Raw genomic sequence first — 20,291 nt, forward strand, 5'->3', positions numbered from 1 at the left:
TACACGCTGAGAGGGGCCGGGCGCGGTGGCTCACACCTGTGATCCCAGCACTTTCGGAGGCCGAGGTGGGCAGATCACGAGGTCAGGAGATTGAGGCCATCCTGGCTAACACGGTGAAACCCCGTCTCTACCGAAAATACAAAAAAATTAGGCAAGCGTGGTGGCAGGCGCCTGTAGTCCCAGCTACTCAGGAGTCTGAGGCAGGAGAATAGCATGAACCCGGGAGGCGGAGCTTGCAGTGAGCCAAGATTGCGCCACTGCACTCCAGCCTGGACAACAGCGCGAGACTCCGTCTCAAAAAAAAAAAAAAAGACACACTGAGGCCGAGTGTGGTGGCTCAGGCCTATAATCCAGCGCACTGGGGAGCCGAGGTGGGAGGATCGCTTGAGCCCAGGAGTTCAAAGCCAGCCTGTGTAACATACTGAAACCCTGTCTCTACAAAAAAAAAAGATACAAAAATTAGCCGCGCATGGTGGTGCACACCTGTAGTCCCAGGTAATTGGGAGACTGAGGTGGGAGGATCACTTGAGGCTTGAGTGTTCAGTGAGCTGAGATTGTGCCACTGCACTCCAGCCTGGGTGACAGAGCGAGACCCTGCCTAAAAGAAATAAAAATAAGGCTGGGCGCGGTGGCTCAAGCTTGTAATCCCAGCACTTTGGGAGGCCGAGGCAGGCGGATCACGAGGTCAGGAGATCAAGACCATCCTGGCTAACACGGTGAAACCCCGTCTCTACTAAAAAATACAAAAAACTAGCCGGGCGAGGTGGCGGGCGCCTGTAGTCCCAGCTACTCGGGAGGCTGAGGCAGGAGAATGGCGTAAACCCAGGAGGCAGAGCTTGCAGTGAGCTGAGATCCGGCCACTGCACTCCAGCCTGGGTGACAGAGCGAGACTCCGTCTCAAAAAAAAAAAAAAAAAAAAAGAAAGAAAAATAAAACAGATGTACGCTGAGTGGGCCAGCCTGGGAATTCCATCCATCCCGCAGTAGCAACCATTGGGATGGTCCCAGGCATTTCTCATCATCAGCAAAGTCCCCGAACACCTTGGTGCCTGCATTTCCCGTCCTTTGGGCAGTTCCTTAAATCCTCAAAGGCCTTGTACACCCCTAAAAGGAACTGGAGTTCCCACTAGATCCCCTAAAGGACCTTCGAGTCTTTTGCAGTCATGATCTCTGCTCACTGCAATCTCTGCCTCCTGGGCTTAAGCGATTCTCCTGCCTCAGCCTCCTGAGTAGCTGAGAGTACAGGTGTGCGCCACCATGCCCAGCTGACTTTTGCATTTTTAGTAGAGACGGGGTTTGGCCATGTTGGCCAGGCTGGTCTCAAACTGCTGACCTCATGATCCGCCCGCCTCGGCCTCCCAAAGTGCTGGAACTACAGGCGTAAGTCACCACACCCGGCCGAGTCTTTCATTCCATACTCAGTTCCACGGCTGCACGGTGTCCTCACACACTCTCCCACCCCTTGGTGGGCTGCTGATTCTTCTGGAAACAATCCTAGGGTCCTGTTACCTCTCTGTTCCAGAAGAAAGGCCCCCCAGATTCCTTTATCATGGTGGTCCAGTTCTGCGGCTGGGAGGTGCACATTGCCGACTTGGCCGTCAGGGAATAGGAGTATGAGAACTGCCCGTTCACCTCCAGTAACACATACTCGGCATCGACGACCTCCTGGAAACGGTCTTTTCGCCACCTAGGACACAGGCACGGGGCAGGGCTGCGAGGGGAGCAGGGACAACCCAGAAAGACCCAGGCCACAGCCACCTGGATGGCTCCAAAACTGCTTGGGGGGTGGGAGGTGACAGAGAGCAAAGCGAAGGATGCCTGCCACTCCCAGGTGAGGATGTCGTGTGTGGGCTGCAGGGAGGCCAGGAGACAGAGCTGGGCGGATGCGGAGATGGGTAGCAGCCAGCACTGAGCATTGATAACAGGGAGGAAAGAAAAGTCTGCTCGGGGGGCCAGGCGTGGCGGTTCATGCCTGTAATCCCAGCACTTTGGGAGGCCAAGGCAGGCAGATCCCCTGAGCTCAAGAGTTCAAGACCAGCCTGGGCAACATGGCAAAACCCCGTCTCTACTGAAAATACAAAAATTAGCCTGGCACGGTGGTGCGTGCCTGTAATCCCAGATACTCGGAAGGCTGACGCAGGAGAATCGCTTGAGCCAAGGAGGTGGAGGTTGCAGTGAGCCGAGATCCGAGATCGCACCACTGCACTCCAGCCTGGGCGACAGAGCAAGACTCTGTCTCAAAAAATACATACATACACACAATCTTCAATCTAGTTCTTGGGCACGCTGACCACATGTCGAGTACTCGGTAGCCACATATAGTTCATGGCTGCCGGATTGGAAGGAACAAATTGTGGAGCATTTCCATGGCAAAATGTTCTACTGGGCAGTACTGGTGTGAGGTTACAGCAGCGTCAAGTTGGCTGTAGTTATCACCCCTAGGTAGGGGCAGAGCCACCCACATGAACAGGTAAATGCAGACATTATACCCAGCAGGAGTGAGCAGGGAGAATAAGATGAAGGAAGACAGGGCCGGGCGTGGTGGCTCACGCCTGTAATCCCAGCACTCTGGGAGGCCAAGATGGGTAGATCACCCAAGGTCAGGAGTTTGAGACCAGCCTGACCAACACAGTGAAACCCCATCTCTACCAAAAATACAAAAATTAGCCAGGTGTGGTGGCAGGTACCTGTTATCCCAGCTACCCAGGGGCTGAGGCATGAGAATCAGTTGAACCTGGGAGACGGAGGCTGCAGTGAGTCAAAATCACGCCACTACACTACAGCCTGGGCAACAGAGTGAGACTCCCCCTCAAAAAAAAAAAAAAAAAAGGCCGGGCGCAGTGGCTCACACCTGTAATCCCAGCACTTTGGGAGGCCAAGGCGGGCGGATCACGAGGTCAGGAGATTGAGACCATCCTGGCTAACACGGTGAAACCCCGTCTCTACTGAAAATACAAAAACTTAGCTGGGCGTGGTGTCGGGCACCTGTAGTCCCAGCTACTCAGGAGGCTGAGGCAGGAGAATGGCGTGAACCCGGGAGGCGGAGCTTGCAGTGAGCCGAGATTGTGCCATTGCACTCTAGCCTGGGCCACAGAGCGAGACTCCATCTCAAAAAAAAAAGAAAAAAAAAGATGAAGACAGCAGGACCCACGGATGGGGCAATGGGAGTGTTACGGACTGAGCTGTGCTCCTCCCAAATTCCTATATGGGAGCCACAACCCCCACCCATGCGATTATATTTGGAGATGGGGGCCTTTGGAACGGTAATGAAGGTTATGTGAGGTGATAAGGTAGAGGATGATCTGATAGCACTGGGTCCTTAGAAAAAGAGGAACAGGTTGGGCGTGGTGGCTCTTACCTGTAATCTCAGCGCTTTGGGAGGCCAAGGCAGGAGGATCTCCAGAGCCCAGGAGTTTTAGACCAGCCTGGGCAACACAGGGAGATCACCCCTCTCTACAAAACATTAAAAAATTAACCGGGCATGGCGGTGTGTGCCTGCAGTCCCAGCTACTTGGGAGGCTGAGGCAGGAGGACCGCTTGAGCCTGGGAGGTTGAGGCTGCAGCAGCCTGGGCAACAGAGCAGGACCTCAACACAAAAAAAAAAGAAAAAAGGAAAGAGAGAGAGAGAGAAAGAAAGAGAGGAGAAAGAGAGAAAAGGAAGGAAAGAAGGGAGGAAAGCGGGAAGGAAGGAAGGGAGGGAGGGAGAAAAGAGGGAAGGAAGGAAGAAAAGAAAAGAAAAGAAAAGGAGAAAAAGAAAAGCTATATGAGGTCATAGGGTGTAGGGCGGACCCTGATCTGATACGACTGGTGCCCTTATAAGAACAGGAAGATGGCCGGGCGCAGTGGCTCATGCCTGTAATCCCAGCACTTTGGGAAGCCAAGGCAGGTGGATCATAAGGTCAGGGATTCGAGACCAGCCTGACCAACATGGTGAAACCCTGTCTCTACTAAAAACACAAAAATTAGCCAGCCGTGGTGGCATGCGCCTGTCATCCCAGCTACTTGGGAGGCTGAGGCAGGAGAATCACTTGAACCCGGGAGGCAGAGGTTGCAGTAAGCTGAGATCATGCCATTGCACTCTAGCCTGGGTGACAGAGCAGAAAAAAAAAAAGAACAGGAAGACAGTAGGAGTGCATAGGCATAAAGAAAAGACCATCGGGCCGGGCGCGGTGGCTCAAGCCTGTAATCCCAGCACTTTGGGAGGCCGAGACGGGTGGATCACGAGGTCAGGAGATCGAGACCATCCTGGCTAACACGGTGAAACCCTGTCTCTACTAAAAATACAAAAAACTAGCCGGGCGAGGTGGCGGGCGCCTGTAGTCCCAGCTACTCGGGAGGCTGAGGCAGGAGAATGGCGTAGACCCGGGAGGCGGAGCTTGCAGTGAGCTGAGATCCGGCCACTGCACTCCAGCCTGGGCACAGAGCAAGACTCCGTCTCAAAAAAAAAAAAAAAAGAAAAGACCATCGGCCGGGCGCAGTGGCTCACACCTGTAATCCCAACACTTTGGGAGACCAAGGCGGGCGGATCATCTGAGGTCAGGAGTTCAAGACCAGCCTGGTCAACATGGTGATAGTGAAACTCCATTTCTGCTAATTAGCTGGGTGTGGTGGTGGGCACCTGTGATCCCAGCTACCCAGGAGGCTGAGGTGGGAGGATCGCTTGAGCCCAGGGGACAGAGGCTGCAGTGAGCTGAGATCATGCCACTGCACTCCAGCCTAGGCAACAGAGCAAGACCCTGTCTCAAAAAAAGAAAAGGTGTTCCAGGGAGAGGGCCCTGGGGGCCGGTGGGGTTGGGGCAGGAGAATGGTGGGAAACAGTGACCATCATCAATCATTTTGAGGGATAGAGGGGAGCCTGGAGGGCCAGGATGGTAGCCGAGGGCCAGGCTGGTACCCCAGGGCCAGGGAGCATGAGGCCCTGCCACCGCCACCACCCTGCAGCACCCCCCTGGGGTCTTACAGCTCCACCACAGGCTTCCATGGGGTATCATAGTAGACGAGGAGAGGACAGCCCAGCTGCTGGTAGGAGTAAAACACGTGCAGGTCCTTGGAGGACTGCCGCCCCTGGAAGCTGGGGTCGTAGAATTCCCTTCAAGACAGCAAGAAGCAGAGATGGGGAATCTGTGAGTTCCTGCCCAGTCTGCCAACCCTTCACAGCTGCAGTTTCTTTTATGCAAATGGGGATCATCCATGAGAGTGGTTGGAGGTGGCATCTGAGGTGGGTGATTGAGAGCCATGGACCAGATGATGCTGAAACTTCCCGTTCTAGTTAATTTTTTGGCTGGAGCACAGTAATGCAATCATGACTCACTGCAGCCTCCACCTCCTGGGCCCAAGCAGTCCTCCCACCTCAGCCTCCCGAATGACTGGGATTACAGGCACACGCCACCACACATGGTTACTATTTTAAATTTTTGTATAGATGAGGTCTTGCTGTGTTGCCCAGGCCGGTCTCAAACTCCTGGCCTCAAGTGATTCTCTCACCTCAGCCTCCCAAAGTGCTGGGATTACAGGTGTAAGCCACCAAGCCCAGCAAAATTTCTGCTTCTTAAATTAGATCAGTGCAAAAGTAATCGAGGTTTTTTCTTTTTCTTTTTTCCTTTTTTTTTTTTGAGATGGAGTTTCATTCTTATTGCTCAGGCTGGAGCACAGTGGCGTGATCTCAGCTCACTGCAACCTCTGCCTCCCGGGTTTAAGCGATTCTCCTGTCTCAGCCTCCTGAGAAGCTGGGATTACAGGTGCCTGCCACCATGCCTGGCTAATTTTTTGTATTTTTAGTAGAGATGGAGTTTCATCATGTTGGCCAGGCTGGTCTTGAACTCCTGACTTCAGGTGATCCACCTGCCTCAGTCTCCCAAAGTGCAGGGATTACAGGTGTGAGCCACTGCGCCTAGCCAGTGTTTGCCATTACTTTCAACGGCAAAAAACGTAATTACTCTTTTTTTTTTTTTTTTTTTTGTGAGACGGAGTCTCACTCTGTTGCCCAGGCTGGAGGACAGTGGCGTGATCTCGGCTCACTGAAACCTCCGCCTACCGGGTTGAAGCAATTCTCCCACCTCAGCCTCCCGAGTAGCTGCGACTACAGGCATGTGCCACTATACCTGCCTAATTTTTGTATTTTTAGTAGAGATGGGGTTTCACCACGTTGGCCAGACTGCTCTCAAACTCCTGACCTCAAGTGATCTGCCCGTCTCAGCCTCCCAAAGTGCTAGGATTACAGGCATGAGCCACTGCGCCCGGCCAAAACTGTAATTACCTTTGCACCAACTAACAAATCACCCAGTTTAAAGTATTTTGCAATACAACCCACACAGACTAAGATGACACTCCCCTCTGTGTCCTCTGCAGGTTCCAAAGTCACTGCCCCTTAGCAGCCCAGAAGCACCAGTTTAGGCCTCAGCTCTAAATGGGTAACTGACTTTTGACTTGCATTTGAGGGGTCAGGTCTTACGAATCACACAGAAGCGTGCACTCGCGTGGTAAGGAGCTCCCCCATGCTGGGTGCAATGAGGGGCCTTGATATGATCGAATACTTGTCACTTCCAAAAGCTCCTGCTCAAACTGGATCCCCAGTGTTGGGGGGGTGCCTAGTCAGAGGTGTTTAGACCACAAGGGCAGGGCTATGAATGGCTTAGAGCCATCTTCATGGTAGTGAGTGGATTTTCAATCTCAGCTTCCATGATAACTGGTTGTTTAAGAACCTGACACCGGCCGGGCGCGGTGGCTCAAGCCTGTAATCCCAGCACTTTGGGAGGCCGAGACGGGCGGATCACGAGGTCAGGAGATCGAGACCATCCTGGCTAACACGGTGAAACCCCGTCTCCACTAAAAAATACAAAAAATTAACCGGGCGAAGTGGTGGGCGCCTGTAGTCCCAGCTACTCGGGAGGCTGAGGCAGGAGAATGGCGTGAACCCGGGGGCGGAGCTTGCAGTGAGCTGAGATCCGGCCACTGCACTCCAGCCTGGGCGACAGAGCGAGACTCCGTCTCGGAAAAAAAAAAAATAAATAAATAAATAAAAGAACCTGGCACCTTCTCCCACCATCCCCCCACCCTAATTTTTTTTTTTTTCTTCTCTAGGTTGCCCAGGCTGGTCTCAAACTCCTGGCCTCAAGCAATTCTCCTGCCTCAGCCTCCCAAAATGCTGGAATTACAGGTGTGAGCCACTGCACCTAGCCTCCTCCCCACTGCCCCCTCCTTTTTTTTTTTTTTTTTAATGAGACAGAGTCTCCCTCTGTCGCCCAGGCTGGAGTGCAGTGGTGCGATCTCTGCTCACTGCAACCTCTGCCTCCCGGTTTCAAGCAACTCTCCTGCCTCAGCCTCCCGAGTAGCTGGCATTACAGGCGCCCACCACCATGCCTGGCTAATTTTTGTATTTTTAGTAGAGATGAGGTTTTGCCATGTTGGCCAGGCTGGTCTCGAACTCCTGAGCTCAAGTGATCTGCCCGTCTCGGCCTCCCAAAGTGCTGGAATTACAGGCGTGAGCCACCACACCCGGCCATAACTCTTTTCTTTATAAATCACGCAGCCTGGGGTAGTCTTTCAAAGCAGCACAAATTGACTAAGGCCCAGACTCTCGTATCGGCGTGGCAGCACACACTCACTGAGCGGGACAGCACGTGGGACCAGCCAGCTGAGGCAAGAGGATCAGTTGAGCCCAGGAGGTCGAGGCTGCAGTGAGCTATCATCGCACCGCTGCACTCCAGCCTGGGCCACAGGGCCAGACCCTATCTCTTAAAATAAATGAATGAATGAATGAATGAATGAATGAATGAATGAATGAATAAATACAATTCCTAATTTGCTCTTGGCTTTTGCAGGCCTGATTGTTGCCTTGGGTTTTCAGGTGTTGCCGGGGGGACACTGGCTTACTTGTCGATGATGAAGCTGTAATTGTCTTGCAGGGCCAAGGCATCCAGGATGCCCTCGGAACAGGCAGAAACTGTGCTGCAAGCAAAAGACGACATTGAGCAATTGTGTGACCCCACAAGGAACCAAATCATTATGGATGGGACAGAAAGGGAGAGGCTGGGCGTGGTGGCTCAGGCCCAGCACTTTGGGAGGCTGAGGCAGGCGGATCACCTGAGGTCAGGAGTTTTGAGACCAGCCTGGCCAATATGGAGAAACCCTGTCTCTATTTAAAAAAATACAAAAAGTTAGCCAGGCGTGGTATCACGTGCCTCTCATCGCAGCTTCTTGGGAGGCTGAGGCAGGAGAATCGCTTGAACCTGGGAGGTGGAGGTTGCAGTGAGCTGAGATCGCGCCACTGCACTCCAGCCTGGGTGACAGAGCAAGACTCTGTCTCAAAAATAAATTGATAAAAATAAAAACAAAATAATAAAATAAATTAAAAAGGGAGGGCACACCTTTCTGTCCAATGCATGAGCAGTTGCCAAATGAGCAGATATGGAAAACAAACAAACAAACAAAAAAACGAGAGACCCCCAACTCTGGGAGGGGCATGGCAGGAAACGGCTCTGCACTTTGCCATTAGAGGTGTAGCTGGTCTGGCTTTTTAAAAAATTTATTTTAAAAATTGTGTTAGGCCAGGCGCGGTGGCTCATGCCTGTAATCCCAGCACTTTGGGAGGCTGAGGCGGGCAAATCTCTTGAGGTCAGGAGTTTGAGACCAGCCTGGCCAACATGGTGAAACTCCGTTTCTACTAAAAATACAAAAATTAGCCAGGTGTGATAATGGCTGCCTGTAATCCCAGCTACTAGGGAGGCTGAGGCAGGAGAATCGCTTGAACCTGGGAAGCGGAGGTTGCAGTGAGCTGAGATCGTGCCACTGTACTCCAGCCTGGGCAACAGGGCGAGACTCGGTCTCAAAAAAAAAAACAAAAAAAAAAGTGGATATCACCAACAGGTGAAAGAGGGGAGTCCAATGTGCTGGAAACAAAGTTAACCTATTAGGGTGAATCATTTAACTTTTTATTATGGAAATAGTAAATACATACAAAACTAAACAGAATAATCGAAAGTCATCCACCTCAGCAATTGTTACCATGTGGCTAATGGTGCCCCAACAACTCCCCTCCTCCCCTCTCCCCACTCCACTCCAATAGCAACATACTTACTTCTTTTTGTTTGTTTGTTTGTTTGTTTGTTTTTCCAGACAAGAGTCTTACTGTGTTACCCAGGCTGGAGTGTAGAGTGCAGTGGCTCAATCTCAGCTCACTGCAGCCTCCACCTCCCAGGTTCAAGTGATCCTCCAGCCTCAGCCTCCCAAGTAGCTGAGATTGCAGGCCTGCCACCACGATAATTTTTTTTTTTTTTTTTCAGTAGAGACGGGGTTTCGCCATGTTGGCCAGGCTGGTCTTGAACTCCTGACCTCAAGTGATCTGCCCACCTCGGCCTCCCAAAGTGCTGGGATCACAGCCGTGAGACACGGCACCTGGCCTCAGCATACTTACTTCTGAATGACGATCTTTTTATCCAGATCACAGCCAACTGAAATCAGTGTCGACTGCAGAGGAGACAGAAATGTGGACCCAGGTCAGTGAGGGTCACCCAGACACAGTGAATCCTATACAGGGACACACTCCCATTGGAACGGTTTGGAAACCATGTGGCCTGGATTCCAATAGCGTGTCCCTGGATGCCTGGGATGCACTGTAACTGCAGCTGGCCCCGCGGAGCTTAAGCTCTGAGAGCCTGGGGTAGGGCTAACTAAACTCCCGGTGTCACCTGACGAGCTGTTAGTGGCTTCACAGAGACCAGAATTAACTTTTTCTTTTTCTTCTTCTTTTTTTTTTTTTTTTTTGAGACAGAGTCTCACTCTGTCGCCCAGGCTGGAGTGCAGTGGTGCGATCTCAGCTTACTGCAAGCTCCGCCTCCTGGGTTCATGCCATTCTCTTGCCTCAGCCTCCCAAGCATCTGGGACTACAGGTGCCCGCCACCATGCCCGGCTATTATTTTTATTTTTTTTTAGTAGAGACGGGGCTTCACCGTGTTAGCCAGAATGGTCTCGATCTCCTGACCTCGTGATCTCCCCGTCTCGGCCTCCCAATGTGCTGGGATTACAGGCATGAGCCACTGAGCCTGGCCAACTTTTTCTTTTAATTAATTGATTTTTTTTTTTTTTTTTTTTTTTTTTTTTTGAGACAGAGTCTCGCTCTGTCGCCCAGGCTGGAGTGCAGTGGCCGGGTCTCAGCTCACTGCAAGCTCCGCCTCCCGGGTTTAGCCATTCTCCTGCCTCAGCCTCCCGAGTAGCTGGGACTACAGGCGCCCGCCACCTCGCCCGGCTAGTTTTTTGTATTTTTTAGTAGAGACGGGGTTTCACCATGTTAGCCAAAATGGTCTCGATCTGCTGACCTCGTGATCCGCCTGTCTCGGCCTCCCAAAGTGCTGGGATTACAGGCTTGAGCCACCGCGCCCGGCCTAATTGATTTTTTTTTAAGACGGAGTTTTTGCTCTGTCACCCAGGCTGGAGTGCAGTGGCCCAATCTCAGCTCACTGCAACATCCTCCCCCTGGGTTCAATCGATTCTCCTGCCTCAGCTTCCCAAGTAGCTGGGATTACAGGTGCCTGCCACCATGCCTGGCTAATTGTTGTATTTTTAGTAGAGACGGGGTTTCATCATGTTGGCCAGGCTGGTCTCCAACTCTTGACCTCAGGTGATCCACCTGCCTGAGCCTCCCAGAGTGCTAGGAATACAGATGTGAGCCACTGTGCCAGGCCCAGAACTAATTTATGAGTCCAGCAAAATCCCTGGTACACAGAGAGCATGGGGAAAACAAAATGCATGCATGCATGTATGAATGAATGAATGAATGAATGAATCAATCAATCAATCAATGGCCTGGAATGAATAAACAAAAAGGAGAAAGAAGATAGAAAGAGCAATTGGGGGTTACTTTACAGCCTTAGGGACATGCTTCTCAAACTGCAGTGCTGCATGGCACCCTCAGAGTTATACAATGGAGTCTAAAAGCCACAGGACCAGAGGACTTCTGGTATTTGAAAGCTGTTTTGTATTAAGACAAACACGGGCCAGGCGCAGTGGCTCACGCCTGTAATCCCAGCACTTTGAGAGGCTGAGGCAGTAGGATTGCTTGAGGCCAGGAGTTAGAGACCAGTCTGGGCAACATAGTGACACCTTGTCTCTATGAAAAATAAAACTTAGCCGGGCGTGGTGGTGCACGCCTGTAATCCCAGCTACTTGGGAGGCTGAGGCAGGAACATCGTTTGAGCCCAGAAGGTTGAGGCTGCAGTAAGCCTTGATTGTGTTACTGTGCTTCAGCCTGGGAGACAGAGTGAGACCCTGTATCTAAAAATAAAAAACAGCCAGGCGCTGTGGCTCACACCTGTAATCCCAGCACTTTGGGAGGCCAAGGCGGGTAAATTGCCTGAGGTCAGGAGTTCAAGACCAGCCTGGCCAACGTGGTGAAACCCCAGCTCTATTAAAAATACAAAAAATTAGCCAGGCATGGTGGGGCTTGCCTGTAATCCCAGCTACTTGGGAGGCTGAAGCAGAATTGCTTGAACCCAGGAGGTGGAGGTTACAGTGAGCCGAGATCGTGCCACTGCACTCCAGCCTGGGCAACAAGAGTGAAACTGTCTCAAAAATAAATAAATAAACAAAGCAAACCAAAAAGCAAGACAAACATGGATTTACCTTAGAACAGAATGCAAGATTCATTTAAAAAACAAAAAAAACAAAAAAACTGGTCAGGTATAGGAGCTCAGGCCTGTAATCCCAGCACTTTGGGAGGCTGAGGCAGGAGGATCACAAGACCAAGAGTTCAAGACCAGGTTGGGCACAGTGGCTCATGACTGTCATCCCAGCAATTTGAGAGGCCAAGGCGGGCAGATCACTTAAGATCAGGAGTTCGAGACCAGCCTGGCTAACATGGTGAAACACAGTTTCTTCTAAAAATACAAAAATTAGCTGGGTGTGGTGGCTCAGAGGCCGAGACGGGCACATCACCTGAGGTCAAGAGTTCAAGACCAGCCTGGCTACTATGGTGAAACCCCATTTCTACTAAAAATACAACAAAAACCTCCCCGCTACTCGGCAGGGTGAAGTTAGGAGAATTGCTTGAATCTGGGAGATGGAGGTTATAGTGAGCCGAGATCGTGACACTGTACTCCAGTCTGGGCGACAGAGCAAGACTCCATGTCAAAAAAAAAAAAAAAAAAGGGAGTTCAAGACCAGCCTGGCCAACATGGGTGAAACTCCATCTCTACTAAAAATAAAAAAAATTGGCCAGGTGCAGTGGCTCACGCCTGTAATCCCAGCACTTTGGGAGACCGAGGCGGGCAGATCACCCGAGATCAAAAGTTCGAGACCAGCGTGGCCAACAGGGTGACTGCCTGCATTCAACTGCCTCGATCACCCCCTTCCCCAGCCCCTGACACCCCCAATCCTACTTTCTGTCTCTATGAATCTGATGACTCTAGGGACCTCCTAACAGTGGAATCACACAGGATGTGTCCTTTCGTGCCTGGCTTCTCTCACCCTGTGGGATCTCCTCGAGGTTCATCTGTGTGGAAGCATGCAGCCATACATTTTTTTATGCCATGAATGTTTATTTTTATTTTTAATTCTTTTTATTTTTTGAGGCAGAGTCTCGCTCTGTTGCACCCAGGTTGGAGTGCAGTGGCACTATCTCTGCTCACTGCAACCTCAGGGCCAGCTTCCATGCGTCTTAACACTTACGACACCGAATATGGGACAGCCAAGATTTGGGACCTACCAGTGGCTTGATATCCACACATGAAATTTCCTTGTTTGCTATGTCCACAGTTAAGGTAGACATGGTGGCTCTCTTTAAGCTGCAAGGCAATGGAACCTGTGTTATTAAAGAACAGCACCCTTGTCAACAACACGGCTGCATTTCGTTCATCCTTTCATCCATTCAATCACCCATCCATCCATCCATCCACCCATCCATCTCATCCATCCTTCCATCCATTCATTCCACCCACCCATTCGTCCATCCATCCATCCATACATCAATCCATCTCATCCATCCATTCATTCCACCCATACATCCATTCATCCATCCATCCATCCATCTCATCCATCCATTCATTCCACCCACCCATTCATCCATCCATCCATCCATCCATCCATCTCATCCATCCATTCATTCCACCCACCCATTCATCCATCCATCCATCCATACATCAGTCCATCTCATCCATCCATTCAATCACCCATGCATCCATCCATCCATCTCATCCATCCTTCCATCCATTCATTCCACCCACCCATTCGTCCATCCATCCATCCATACGTCAATCCATCTCATCCATCCATTCATTCCACCCATACATCCATTCATCCATCCATCCATCCATCTCATCCATCCATTCATTCCACCCACCCATTCGTCTGTCCATCAACCCATCCACCCTTCCATCTCTCTACCCATCCACTCATCCATCTACCCATTTATCCATTCATTCTATCCACCCACCCATCCATCCATCCATTCACTCATCCATCTATCCATTTATGCATCCATCCATCCACCCATCCATCCATCTCATCCATCCTTCCATCCATTCATTCCACCCACCCATCTATCCATCCGTCCATCCACCCATCCATCCCTCTATCCAACCACTCATCTATCTACCCATTTATCCATCCATCCATTCCATCCACCCACCCATCCATCCATCCATCCACCCATCCATCTCTCTATCCAACCACTCATCTATCTACCCATTTATCTATCTATCCATTCCATCCACCCACCCATCCATTCATCCATTCACTCATCCATCCACCCACCCACCCATCCATCCATCCATTCATCCATCCACCCACCCATCCAGCCAACCATCCATCCATCTCTCCATCCATCTATCCACTCATCTATCTACCCATTTATCCATCTGATATGGTTTGGTTCTATGTCCCCACCCAAATCTCATCTTAAATTGTAATCCTCACATGTCAGGGGAGGGACCTGATGGGAGGTGATTGGATCATGGAGACAGTTCCCCCCTTGGTGTTCTTGTGATAGTCAGTGAATTCTCACAATATCTGATAGTTTAAAAGTGTATAGGGCTGGCCTCGGTGGCTCATGCCTGTAATCTCAGAACTTTGGGAGGCCGAGACAGGCACATCACTTGAGGTCAAGAGTTCAAGACTGGCCGGGCGCAGTGGCTCAAGCCTGTAATCCCAGCACTTTGGGAGGCTGAGACGGGCAGATCACGAGGTCAGGAGATCCAGACCATCCTGGCTAACATGGTGAAACCCCGTCTCTACTAAAAATACAAAAAACTAGCCGGGCGTGGTGGCGGGCGCCTGTAGTCCCAGCTACTCGGGAGGCTGAGGCAGGAGAATGGCATAAACCCGGGAGGCGGAGCTTGCCGTGAGCTGAGGTTGCACTACTGCACTCCAGCCTGGGCGACAGAGTGAGACTCCATCTCAAAAAAAAAAAAAAAAAAAAAAAAAGAGTTCAAGACCAGTCTGGCTACTATTGTGAAACTCTATTTCTATTAAAAATACAAAAAAAAAAAAAAAAAAAAAAAGCCAGGCGTGGTGGCACACACCTGTAGTCCCAGCTACAATCTCGGCTCACTGCAAGCTCTGCCTCCTGGGTTCAAGCAGTTCTGCCAAAGCCTCCTGAATAGCTGGGATTACAGGCACACACCACCTCGCCCAGCTAATTTTTGTAATTTTAGTAAAGATGGGTTTCACCATGTTGGCCAGGCTGGTCTCAAACTCCTGACCTCAGGTGATCCGCCCGCCTTGACCTCCCAGAGTGCTGAGATTACAGGTGTGAGCCATTGTGCCCGGCCCAGGACTCCCTTGCTTCTTTAGTCTAAGTCATGTTGTGATGTGAAGATGGACCATGCTGTGTTCATCCTTTCATCTGGTGATGGATCCATGGGTTGATTTCGCCTTTTGGCTGTTATTAATCCCACTGCTGTGAGCACAGGTATGCAAATATCTCCCTGAGTCCCTGCTTTCTATTCTTTTTTTTTTTTTTTTTTGAGACGGAGGCTCTCTCTGTCACCCAGGCTGGAAGGCAGAGGCATGATCTCGGCTCACTGCAATCTCTGCCTCCCGGGTTCAAGTGATTCTCCTGCCTCAGCCCCCCAGTAGCTGGGATTACAGGCACGCGCCACCACGCCCAGCTAATTTTTGTATTTTTAGTAGAGATAGGGTTTCACCATGTTGGTCAGGCTGGTCTCGAACTCCTGACCTCGTGATCTGCCTACTGTGGCCTCCCAAAGTGTTGGGATTACCGGCGTGAGCCACTGCACCTGGCCCCTGCTTTCTATTCTTTTGGATGGATGGCAGTGGGTTTGTTGGAGCAAATGGTAATTCCATGTTTCAGTGTTTTGAGGGACCGCCATTTATAAAGTGTTTTTGTTGTTGTTTTGTTGTTGTTTTTGAGATGGAGTCTCACTGTGTTGCCCAGGCTGGAGTGCAGTGGTATCATCTCGGCTCACTGCAACCTCTGCCTCCTGGGTTCAAGCCATTCTCGTGCCTCAGCCTCCTGAGTAGCTAGGATTACAGGCGCCCACCACTACACTTGGCTCTTTTTTTTTTTTTTTTTGAGACAGAGTTTCACTCTTGTCGCCTAGGCTAGAGTGCAACGGCATGATCTCGGCTCACTGCAACCTCCGCCTCCTGGGTTCAAGCAGTTCTCCTGCCTCAGCCTCCCGAGTAGCTGAAATTAGAGGTGCCTGCCACTACACCTAGCTATTTTTTTTTTGTATTTTCTAGTAGAGATGGGGTTTCACTGTGTTGGCTAGGCTGGTTTCGAACTCCTGACCTCAGGATCCACCCACCTCGGCCTCCCAAAGTGCTGGGATTCCAGGCATGAGCCACCGTGCCCGGCTCTTGTAAAGTGTTTTAATCACCTTGTTTTATTGTTCTAAAGCTGGGGGTCTGATCTCAGCCCTGCTTCTGTTCGCTCCTGCTAAGGGAACCCCTGTAGGCAGCCCGGTCCGCACCTCTGCCGGGAGACAACATACCTGGAAGTGAAGTTGAAGTCCGTCCTGCCCCAGTGCTGTTGCTGTTTTAAGTAAATATCCTGTGCGGTCAAGAGAGAAAATCCCAAGTACATCTGTGGAACACCACGGGCATCCCCCAACTCAGGACATTGGGAGAGATGGGGTGTTGGAGGGGACGTGGGGAGACAAACCTGGAAGCCTCTTAGTCCCACTCTGTTCTTTTTTTTTTTTTTTTTTTTTTTTTTTTTGAGATGGAGTCTCTCTCTGTTGCCCAGGCTGGAGTGCAGTAGCACCATCTTGGCTCACTGCAAGCTCCGCCTCCCAGGTTCAAGCGATTCTCCTGCCTCATCCTCCCAAGTAGCTGGGACTACAGGTGAGCCTTGCCGTGCCTGGCTAATTTTTGCCTTTTTTTTTTTTTCCTGTTTCTTGAGACGGAGCCTCGCTCTGTCGCCCAGGCTGGAGTGCAGTGGCGCGACCTCGGCTCGCTGCAAGCTCCGCCTCCCAGGTTCACGCCATTCTCCTGCCTCAGCCTCCCGCATAGCTGGGACTACAGGTGCCCGCCACCACACCCGGCTTTTTTTTTTTTTTTTCTTTCTGTATTTTTAGTAGACACAGGGTTTCACCATGTTGGCCAGGCTGGTCTCAAACTCCTGACCTCCAGTGATCCACCTGCTTTGGCCTCCCAAAGTGCTGGGATTCCAGGCGTGAGCCACTGCGCCCAGCCAAGCCGTGCTCTGTTCTAATCCCAGCGCCTGTGAAAGCCTTCTGGAAGTTCATAGAAACAACGGCCCCAATATGATGGCGCCCATTCCCGTGCTCCCTGAGTTCTGGGGACCCGTAGTGAGGAGCGATTGTTTTCCTCACTCACCTAGATGTGATGTGAAGAACTTGGTCAAAGGAGTTTGCCGTCACCGACTTGCACCTGGTCAGGCCCCTGCCCTGTGGAAACTGCCCTGACTCAATCCTCATGCCTCAGTTTACCCAGCTAACTCAGATCTCCGCCCACCCTTCTCGGGCTGAGTTAGGCTCCTCCCTGTCATGCCATCCGGGTCTCTCCCGTGTGACACTTTAATGAGGTCAAGCGCGTGGGCGACGGCTGCCTGATCACCTTCCCATCCCGGGGCACAGCCAGGGGCCATGCACCCTGGAAACTCCTCAGCATTTTCTGCTGATAAGGGAAGGAGGAAGAGGGGGGCCCTCAAGGGACAGGCGACGGGGTTTGGTGGGGACGTGGCTCACCAGTTTGTACTTGGTGTTCCCGTCTGACGTGTAACCGTTCTCGTAGAAGGTGGCCTGGAACCCCAGGGAGTGGGGGTTGCTCACCATCACCTGGGAGTGGGAGCAGAGAAGCTCAGGCTGTACGGAGCCAGCAGGCGGGACAGGGCGACAAACCCCTGCAGTGACCCCAGCACACCTTCAGATGAAAAACCAGGACTGGGCACAGTGGCCAATGCCTGTAATCCCAGCACTTTGGGAGACCAAAGCAGGTGGATCACTGGAGGTCAGGAGTTTGAGACCAGCCTGACCAACACAGCAAGATCCCATCTCTACCAAAAAAAAAAAAAAAAGTTGGCCAGGCGCAGTGGCTCACGCCTGCACTTCCAGCACTTTGGGAGGCCAAGGCAGGTGGATCACCTGAGGTCGGGAGTTTGAGACCAGCCTGACCAACATGGAGAAACCCCATCTCTACTAAAAATACAAAATTAGCCGGGCGTGGTGGCACATGCCTGTAATTCTAGCTACTCGGGAGCCCGAGGCAAGAGAATCGCTTGAACCCGGGAGGCGGAAGTTGCGGTGAGCTGAGATCATGCCATTGTACTCCAGCCTGGGTAACAAGAGCGAAACTCTGTCTCAAAAAAAGAAGAAGAAGAAGTTGAAAATGCATTTATTTATTTATTTATTTATTTAATTTATTTATTAATGTATTTTTGAGATGGAGCCTCACTCTGTCACCCAGGCTGGAGTGCAGTCGTGCAAACTCGGCTCACTGAAACCTCTGCCTCACAGGTTCCAGTGATTCTTCTACCTCAGCCTCCCAAGTAGTTGGGATTACAGGCATGTGCCAACACACCCAGCTAATTTTTGTATTTTTAGTAGAGACGGGGTTTCACCGTGTTGGCCAGGCTGGTCTCGAACTCCTGACCTCAGATGATATGCCTGTGTCAGCCTCCTAAAGTGCTGGGATTACAGGCATGAGCCACCGCACCTGGCCTATTTATTTATTTTTATTTTTTTCAGAGGCAGAGTCTCACTCTGTCACCCAGGCTGCAGTGCAGTGGTCTGATCTCGGCTCACGGCAACCTCTGCCTCCTGGGTTCGAGCGATTCTCATGCATTAGCCTCCCGAATAGCTGGGATTACAAGCACGCTACCACACCCAGCTAAGTTTTGTATTTTTAGTAGAGACGAGGATTTACCATGTTGCACAGGCTGGTCTCAAACTCCCGAGTTTAGGCAATCCTCCCACCTCGGCCTCCCAACGTGCTGAGATTACAGGTGTGAGCCACCATGCCCGGCCTGAAAATGCATTTAATAGACCTAACCTACCAAGCATTGGAAGTTAACCCAGACTACTTTAAGTTGAGAACAAACCAAGCAATACTAAAAGGAGAACAAAACCCGCTCGCCCTTCCACCCCCTGGATCACGACGTTGACATTTCAGGGGTCCAGCCTTCCTGAATGTTTGTAGAAATAGATAATACATCTGGATGAATTTACCCACCTTTAAGTATACAATTCAATGGCATTCGGTAGATTCACAATATTGTGCAACCATCACCACCATCTGTTTCCAAAACTTTCTCGTCACCCCAAACAGAAACTCTGTCCTCATGAAGCAATAATTTACCTCCTTTTAATTTTTTTAAATTTATATTTATTTATTTTTATTTATTTTTTTGAGACGGAGTCTCACTCTATCGCCTAGGCTGGAATGCAGAAGCGTGGTCTCAGCTCACTGCAACCTTCACCTCCCAGATTCAAGTGATTCTCCTGCCTTAGCCTCCTGAGTAGCTGGGACTACAGGTGCCTGCCATCACACCCGACTAATTTTTGTATTTTTAGTAGAGATAGGGTTTCACTATGTTGGCCAGGCTGGTCTTGAACTCCTGGCCTCAGGCAATCTGCCCGCCTTGGCCTTCCAAAGTGCTGGGAGTACAGGCGTGAGCCACCACACCTGGACAAATTTTTTATTTTTTAAGAGATGAGGTCTTGCTCTCTTACCCAGGCTGGAGTGCAATGGCATGATTATAGCTCACTGCAGCCTCAACCTCCTGGGCTCAAGTGATCCTCCTACCTCAGCCTCCCAAGTATGTGGGACTACAGGTGCATGCCACTATACCTGGCTAATTTTTATATTTATTTATTTATTTATTTATTTATTTATTTATTTATTTATTTATTTTGAGACAGAGTTTCACTCTTGTTGCCCAGGCTGGAGTGCAATGGCATGATCTCGGCTCACCATAACCTCTGCCTCCCGGGTTCAAGTGATTCTCCTGCCTCAGCCTCCCGAGTAGCTGGGATTACAGGCATGCGCCACCACACCCAGTTCGTAATTTTTATATTTTTTGTAGAGACAGGGTCTCACTATGTTGCCCAGGCTAGTCTCGAGCTCCTGGGTTCAAGTGATCCTCCCACCTCAGCCTCCTGCAGTACTGAAATTACGGGTGTGAGCTCCCGCACCTGGTCCTCATGTAACTTACTGAATACTAACAGTGAAAAACAGAAAAGTTGTATCAGTACTGGAAGCACAGTTCCTACTGAACGTAATCGATTTTGTGCCATTGTAAAGTCAAAAAATTGTGGGACCATCTGTACATGCAACTGATATCTAGGCTTAGACACTTAGATTTGGATCTAGAAACATCCAAGCACTTCCTGCTGGGTGGGGAAAGGCCATGGGGTCAGGGCTTTTAGCTGTTAGCAAGAGAAGCCTGAGCAACAGGCTGAGTTAGGAAAATGAGGCCTGCGCGGTGGCTTACGCCTGTGGGTCAGGAGTTCAAGACCAGTCTGACCAACATGGCGAAACCCCGTCTTACTAAAAATACAAAACTCAGTCAGTCATGATGGCATGCACCTGTAATCCCAGCTACCTGGGAGGCTGAGGCAGGAGAATTGCTTGAAACTGGGAGGCAGAGGTTGCAGTGAGCCGAGATTGTGCCAGCCTGTGCAACAGAGCAAAACTCCATCTCAAAACAAACAAAAAAAAAACAGGCCAGGCGCGGTGGCTTACACCTGTAATCCCAGCATTTTGGGAGGCCAAGGCGGGCGGATCACGAGGTCAGGAGATCGAGACCATCCTGGCGAACACAGTGACACCTCATCTCTACTGAAAAATACAAAAAAATTAGCTGGGCGTGGTGGTGGG

General features: G+C 50.8%; 1 protein-coding gene across 1 annotated transcript in view; it reads right to left on the reverse strand.

Annotated features, from left to right (window-relative positions):
• Positions 1 to 20,291, reverse strand: part of CATSPERD (cation channel sperm associated auxiliary subunit delta) — a 58,223-nt gene that overhangs the window by 5,564 nt on the left and 32,368 nt on the right. Inside the window, exons 14-20 of the mRNA XM_073017065.1 lie at positions 17,162 to 17,251; positions 15,944 to 16,002; positions 12,697 to 12,775; positions 9,412 to 9,464; positions 7,872 to 7,946; positions 4,960 to 5,088; positions 1,509 to 1,686 (exon numbers count right to left, since the gene is read on the reverse strand). Coding sequence (XP_072873166.1) covers positions 1,509 to 1,686; positions 4,960 to 5,088; positions 7,872 to 7,946; positions 9,412 to 9,464; positions 12,697 to 12,775; positions 15,944 to 16,002; positions 17,162 to 17,251 — 663 coding nt within the window. The remainder of the gene's footprint in view (positions 1 to 1,508; positions 1,687 to 4,959; positions 5,089 to 7,871; positions 7,947 to 9,411; positions 9,465 to 12,696; positions 12,776 to 15,943; positions 16,003 to 17,161; positions 17,252 to 20,291) is intronic.

This window comes from Chlorocebus sabaeus, chromosome 6 (assembly GCF_047675955.1).
Source record: "Chlorocebus sabaeus isolate Y175 chromosome 6, mChlSab1.0.hap1, whole genome shotgun sequence".
NCBI lineage: Eukaryota > Metazoa > Chordata > Mammalia > Primates > Cercopithecidae > Chlorocebus > Chlorocebus sabaeus.